The sequence below is a fragment of the Pipistrellus hanaki genome (genome assembly GCF_964339955.1).
Source record: "Pipistrellus hanaki genome assembly, contig: scaffold_39, whole genome shotgun sequence".
Taxonomy (NCBI): domain Eukaryota; kingdom Metazoa; phylum Chordata; class Mammalia; order Chiroptera; family Vespertilionidae; genus Pipistrellus; species Pipistrellus hanaki.
Window position 1 is genome coordinate 659,184 of NW_028182294.1, and position 6,745 is coordinate 665,928.

General features: G+C 69.8%; 2 protein-coding genes across 3 annotated transcripts in view; one reads left to right on the top strand and one right to left on the bottom strand.

Moving 5' to 3' along the window:
• Window positions 1-6,745, bottom strand: part of POLR2L (RNA polymerase II, I and III subunit L) — a 92,947-nt gene that overhangs the window by 85,245 nt on the left and 957 nt on the right. Inside the window, exon 2 of the mRNA XM_084907047.1 lies at window positions 5,771-5,882. Within this exon, the coding sequence (XP_084763173.1) occupies window positions 5,774-5,882 (109 nt within the window). The 3' untranslated portion in view covers window positions 5,771-5,773. The remainder of the gene's footprint in view (window positions 1-5,770; window positions 5,883-6,745) is intronic.
• On the top strand, window positions 237-4,812 carry CD151 (CD151 molecule (Raph blood group)). 2 transcript variants are annotated; one of them, XM_084907040.1, is made up of 9 exons: window positions 237-354; window positions 1,264-1,318; window positions 2,409-2,493; window positions 2,609-2,800; window positions 3,104-3,178; window positions 3,485-3,589; window positions 3,696-3,854; window positions 3,937-4,023; window positions 4,095-4,812. In XM_084907040.1, the coding sequence occupies exons 3-9, from the start codon at window positions 2,410-2,412 to the stop codon at window positions 4,152-4,154; spliced, it is 762 nt and encodes a 253-aa protein (XP_084763166.1). In that variant the 5' UTR covers window positions 237-354; window positions 1,264-1,318; window position 2,409; the 3' UTR covers window positions 4,155-4,812. The 2 variants fall into 2 exon arrangements, with proteins under 2 accessions (XP_084763166.1, XP_084763165.1); XM_084907039.1 differs by having other exon boundaries at window positions 242-354; window positions 1,143-1,318.

Consider the following 6,745-nt stretch of genomic DNA (forward strand, 5'->3'; position numbering starts at 1 on the left):
CGGTTGTCGGCCGTGGGCGTGGTCTCCTAAATGGGGCGGGGTTTGTTGACCGTGAGCGGGATTTGCGGACCGGGACGGGTTTGCCGGCGTAGGCGGGGCCTGCGGGGCGGGGCTTGTCTGCATGGGCGGGGCTTGCCGACCGGGGCGGGGTTTGCCGGTATGAGCAGGGCCTGCGGCCAGGGCGGGGTTTTCAGGAGTGGGCGGGGCCTGCGGGCCGGGGCGGGGTTTGCCGGTGTGGGCGGGGCCTGCGGGCCGGGGCGGGCCTAGGCGAGCGGTGCACCTCCCCCGCAGGCAGCCAGCGGCCGCGCATTCTCCGCGCTCCCAACCTCTATCCCGCCCGACTCCCGACGTCCGGTGAGTGCGCCACCTGGCCGGGCCCGCCGGGAGGGGCCGAGAGTCCCAAGTCCGCCGTGGCGCGGCTCGGAGGCCCGGCCGCAGCCTCGGGGCCCTTTCCGGTGGGGAGCCGGTCACCGGGCGGCTGTGCGGGCGGAGGGGGCGCAGGGCGAGGGCGGGACGCCTCCCGCGTCTCCCGACCGGCCCGGCGGCGGTCCCTTCGGGCCAAGGGCCCCACCTGAGCATCGCACTCGTTGTTCCTGGCCGCCGGTTCCCTTCCCTCCGCCGCGGGCCCGCCCACCTCCCGGTGCCAGTGGGTGGGCGGCGGCGGCGGCGGCGGCGGTGACCTCATCGCGTGACGCGGGATTCCTCCCAGGGCCCGGCTGGAGCCCTTCCCGGGTCCCCCCCTGGTTGCGCGGGCCTCCGAGGGCCCAGCGGGGTGCAGGGACTGGGGAGGGGCCGCTCTGTTCCCGGCCGCAGGAACTATTTCTGGCCGCCCTTTCCCTGGGGATCCACATCCGCTAGACTCTCCCGGAAAGAGGGGCCCCTCCCCGCGGGTGGCCGGTGAGGGCCGCGGGGGCTGGGGCTGTGTCCGGAGTCAGCCTCCCCCGGAGGCCTGGGACCTCGGAGCAGGCCCAGGGGCCCGTCTGCCGCGCGTGGGGCTCCGCAGGCTGCGCCCTGCTGCTCGGGGGCAAGGGGCCGGGCAGGTCTGGCGCCATGGCCTGGGGTGGGGTGCTGGGAGGAGGCCAGGTTCCTAGGAGGATCGCACTGTCCAGAAATGTCCTCTGCCCTGCCCCTCCCTGGCTCAGACCAAAATACTGGCCGCTCCCTGGCTGCTGCCCGGAGTGACTTGTGCCGGCTCTGGAAGCCACCGCCTGGGGCAGCCAGCCGCCCGCAGGGGCCAGGCCTCTGATCTGTCCGCCCTTCTAGTGGGCCCTCCCGGGAACGGTCCACCTGCCTCCGGAGCAGCATTCCTGCCAGCCAGGTGAGTGCCGGGCGGGCGGGGCGGGTGAGTCGAGCTGTGGGTGTTGCTGTGTCTAGAAAGGTGGCCCCAGGCACTGTCTGTGCCACAGCCCTCCATCCCGCAGCCCTCCCTGCTGTCCGTCCGTCCGTCCTGTGGCGTCACCTCGCAGCAGGGTCAGCTGGGGTGCCTCTGAGCGAGACAGCCTGTAGCTGCGCTCCTCACAGGGCTTAGCCTGCCTGTCCCCTTTCCAGCAGCGAGGAACCCCTAGGTGTGGGGTGAGGGGGTGCCTGCCCGCTCTGCCTGCCTGGACCCTCCGCAGTGCCCACTCTTTTCTTCTTTTTTTGAATCCTCACCTGAGGACATTTCCCCTAATGATTTCCAGAGAGAGTGGGAGGGAGGGAGGGAGGAGGGGGAGAGAGAGACAAACAGATTGATTGGTTGCCTCCGGCACATGCTCCTACGGAGGCTGGGGAATCCACAGCAGAGGGAGGTGCCCTTGTCTGGGAATCAAACCCGAGACCCTTTGGTCCATGGGCTGACGGTCTAACCACTGAGCAAACTGGCCAGGGCCACAGCGCCCACTTTCTGGAGGAAGGAAGGAGCGTCTGGCCTTTAACAGAGGCTGAGGGGCTTTCCTGGGCCACGAGGCGAGTAAGGGGTAGGCCAGTCTGTCTCTGAGTGGCCTCCACGCCTCTCGCAGCTGTAGGTAGGTTCCAGCCAGCTTGTGATGTGGGGCCTGGGGAATGCTGGGGTGGGGGGTGGGCGGGGCCTGCATGAGCTCACCACAGGTGCCTGCTGGGGCTTCCCACCCCGGCTGCCAGGGGGGTGAGTCAGCCCGTGGCGGTTGGGGGTCCTCTGCGCCCCCAGTGCCCGGGGCTCTGGTCAGGGGAGCCAGGCCCTCCCGCTTTGTAGGGCTGTGGGCAGCAGGCATCGGCCTGGTGGCCATGGGATGGGGACCCCTGCCCTGCCCTCCGACGAAGTGCCCCGGGTCCCAGGTCAGTGGTTGCTTGGGCATGGGCATCCCTCCCTGTGCCCCCGCTGGTGTCTGGCTGTCCTCCGGTCAGTCCTGGCAGTGAGGGCTCTCTGACCGCCTCCCCCCTCCCTGCCCCAGGATGGGCGAGTTCAACGAGAAGAAGGCCACATGCGGCACCGTCTGCCTCAAGTACCTGCTCTTCACCTTCAACTGCTGCTTCTGGGTGAGGCCCCGTCCGCCTCCAGGCCCTCGGGGACTCCCTGCTTAGCTGGGGGGCTGGTCTGGGCTGGAAGGAGCCCGGTCCTGGGTCCTGTGGTGACGGACCGGTGCGCCCGCAGCTGGCCGGTCTGGCCGTCATGGCCGTGGGCGTGTGGACGCTGGCCCTGAAGAGTGACTACATCAGCCTGCTGGCCTCCAACACCTACCTGGCCACAGCCTACATCCTGGTGGTGGCCGGTGTTGTCGTCATGGTGACCGGTCTCCTGGGCTGCTGTGCCACCTTCAAGGAGCGGCGGAATCTGCTGCGCCCGGTCAGCAGGACAGCTGGCACTGGGTGGGGGGACCGGGGTGGGGGCCTCCCTGCTGCTGGCTGGGGCTGGCTCTGGGGCCCTGACTGGGGAAGAAGGCACTGGGGGTGAGGGGCCGAGTGTGACACTGCAGGATCCTCTGCTGTGCTCCCCGGGGGTGACACCAGCTCTGAGGGGGGAAGCCCTCGCCTGCTCTCTGGAGCCCTCACTCTGACCACCGGGGAGCTGAGCGAGGCCACTGTGGAGCCGCCACCAGGAGTTCCTGTGGATGGGGTTGTGTCCCTGCTCACTGCCCCTCCCCTGCAGTACTTCATCCTGCTGCTCATCATCTTCCTGCTGGAGATCGTGGCCGGCATCCTGGCCTACGTCTACTACCAGCAGGTGAGGCACGGGCAGGCCCCACGCACACGCACAGGGAGAGCACACACAGCCCCCCCCCCCCCCCCCCCCGAGCTCCAGAGCTGACCACTGTGCCATCAGGCTGGAGCTGGGGCTGGCCGCAGGGTAGGGTGCACGGTGGGGCTCATGGGGAAAGCAGGTGTTCCTGGGATCTGGAGCTCCCTCCCTGCCCCGCCCCCCAGGTACACCTGAGCCTGGCCCTTCCCCTCCATCCCCCACCCCCCCTCCGGGCTGCCCCGCCCCGAGGGCCTTAGACAGGGGCTGACATGACCACCACTTCGCCCCCAGCTGAACGCGGAGCTCAAGGAGAACCTGAAGGACACCATGACCAAGCGGTACCACCAGCCAGGCCACGAGGGCGTGACCAGCGCTGTGGACAAGCTGCAGCAGGAGGTTGGTGGGGGCTGGGGGAGCCGCTGCAGCAGGAGGTTGGTGGGGGCTGGGGGAGCCTCGGGCGGGCGGGCGGGCGGGGCGGGCGCTCAGCCACGCTCTCCGGCAGTTCCACTGCTGCGGCAGCAACAACTCCCGGGACTGGCGGGACAGCGAGTGGATCCGCTCCGGGGAGGCGGGCGGCCGCCTGGTCCCCGACAGCTGCTGCAAGACGGTGGTGCCGCACTGCGGCCAGCGGGAGCACGCCTCCAACATCTACAAGGTGGAGGTAGGAGGGCGCCCGGCCCGGTGGGGGCGCTGGGCAGGGGGGCGGGGGCCTGCCCGTCCTCAGCGCCACCCCCTGCCCGCAGGGCGGCTGCATCACCAAGCTGGAGACCTTCATCCAGGAGCACCTGCGCATCATCGGCGCCGTGGGCATCGGCATCGCCTGCGTGCAGGTGCGGCTGGGAGGGGCTGGCAGGACACCGGGTGGCGGCGGCCGGGGCCCTCATGCTGCCCCTCACCACAGGTGTTCGGCATGGTCTTCACCTGTTGCCTGTACAAGAGCCTGAAGCTGGACCACTACTGACCCGGCCGGCCGGCCCGCTGGGCCCCCACCTTCCCCAGACTACTGAGTGCTACTACTGAGGCCAGGAGCCGGGGCCCCGGGCGCGCCCCCCCGCACTGCCCATGCCCCACCAACGTGCCATCCCGTGACCCCTGGGAACCCCATCCCCAGAGAGCTTCAAGTGCCTTTGCTGCATACCGGCCCTGAGGGACCCCTCCTGCAGTTGGGGGACCCAGCATTTCTGCTTATGTGGGGGCCTGGGTTCTGTCGTAAAGCCCCCCCCCTTCCCTTGGAGGGGAGGTTATGGCACCTCAGGGGTCTCCCTGGGGCCTGTGCTTAGTTGGAGGGGCTGGTTTGGGCAGAAATGGGCTGGTTTGGCCCATCCTAGGGTGCTCCCTGACCCTTGCACACACTCCACGTGGTGGCGGGCAGGCCTGGGAGGGGTGATGCTGGCAGGTGCAGGGAAGAAGCTGTGTGCGGTCCACCAGTCCCGGTGCCCCCCCAAGGGCCCTGCGCCTCTGCTGACTGCCCCATCCCAGCCGCCACTGCTGAGCCCGCTGTGTCACTGCTGCTCTCCCGTCACGTTCACTGTCCCCCTCCCCCGCAGGGGCGGGGCTGTACTCACTACTGTACTCCCGACCTCCCGCACAGCAGTGCTCAATAAATGTTTGGATACTCAGGTGCCTCTTACTGGGTGGGTCTGGTCACATCCAGCAGGGAGGGCGGAGCCACCCACACGGGACCACAGGGGGCCGATGCGGGGCCAGGGCAGCCAGGTGTGGGCTGAGTCTGACAAGACTCGGGGACCAATGGCAGGGACAGCTGAGCACAGGCCCAGCAGAACCTCCCCTTCTGGGAAGATGGGCGGCTGGGACCCGGCTGGAGAGGAGCAGGCCGGGGGTCTGGCAGGATGTGCTGTAATGGGCGCCCCCACGGCATGGCTGTCCACCCCTGGCAGACCCCATAGGTGCCTGGGCCTCGGGGCTGCCTCCCTGGCTCGGAAGTGGGCTCCTGCATTCTGCTGGCTGCAGGGCATCAGGGCCCACCTGCCCCTCCCCAGGTGACAGCTCTGCGGGTGGCCCACAGGGTCAAAGGCAGCGCCCGGGCACGGGCCACCCGACCCCCTGCAGAGCCTCAGAGGGCCACCTGTCCGGCTGGGGCTCAGGCTGGCTGAGCAGCCAGGTGCCGCCCTCCCCTCGGCAGGAACTTGGGCAGCCGTGGCCACAGCCGCACTCTATTCTGGGCCCGGAAAGCCTGGCTCCTAAATCCTGGGAGAGGGGGCAGGGAGCTCTGCGCTCAGCCTGACCAGCACCCACAGCACGGGGTGGGGTGCCAGGGCCCGCGCTCTTGCTGTTTCTGGGGGGCTGTGAGAGCACCCCCTTCCTGAGGGAGACACCCAGGCTGCGTGGCTGCCATGAGATGGCTCTCCCTCCTCCCAGGCAGTGAGGGCCCACATTCACCCCAAGGCCCCGGCCTGAGGCGGAACACAGGCACAGGCGGCGGCGGACCCCCAGGCGGCGCGGCCAGGACGTTTATTGGACGTCCCTTCCAGAGCAGGAGACGCGTGCGCACAGCGTGGGCAGGCCCTGCTCCCGCCCGCCAGGCCTCAGCGTGGGGGCTCCGGCCGGACCCCGCGGCCCTCACTTCTCCAGGGGCGCGTAGTTGAGCAGCTTCTCGATGAGGTCCACGTGGGCCAGCAGCATGCGGCGGCAGCAGTAGCGCTTCAGGCCCAGCGCGTCCAGGGCGTCCCTGCGGGCCGGACAGCGGCTGTGGTCAGTTCGTCCCAGGCCCCAACCCCACCGCTGTGGGGTCCCCCTCAGCTCTGCTCCCGCGGCAGCGAGAAAGGGCTCCCCTCTCTAGACCACCTCGCCCTTTCCCCAAGCCAGTAAGAGCCCCAGCTTCCCTGGGACCCAGACCACCCCCCTCGAGGCCTCCGGGAAATTCTCCCACCGTGGGCCCCAGTGTGCAGGGGTGGGGAGGGGAGCTTCGCACGCAGGGAGGGTCCAGCGCAAACCCTTGCCCATCCCGGGCTCCTGTCCTCCTCACACCTGCACCGAGAGCCTGTGGCACGCTGGCACACCCCAGCCCCGCTAATGTGGTCAGGACCTGGCCCTCCGCACGGCTCTGGGGAACAGAGGCGGCAGGCACGGTGGTGACTGCGCTGGGCGAGCACAGGAACCAGGCGCTGCAGAGCCTCGCAGGCAGACAGCCTGTCTCAGGAAGCTGTCCCGTCCTCGAGGATAGGGGGCCTCCAGGGCCTGGGGTGGCCCGCAGCAGAGGTCAGGGAGCAGGTGGGCAGGGAGGAGGCTGAGGGCTTAACTGTCCCGGAGGAGCGCCTGGCTGGTCAGAGCACACCCAGAAGCCCCAACACCAGTGGCTTGATGCCCGACTCCCCTCCGTCCCCCAAACTGCAGGGGGGGAGCTCTCCTGAGAGCGGGGCTGGGCTCTGGGCCCGAAAGCCCGAGCAGGTCACCTGGGGTCGGTGTGCGTGCCGCCGCCGCCGGCCTGCCTCCCTGTCCCCCGCCCCCTGCCCGGCAGACCTGGGCCTCCGCCCCACCTCCCCTTGTCCCAGCCCCATCCCTGCTCCCGGTCCCGGCCCGGCCCCCAGCCCC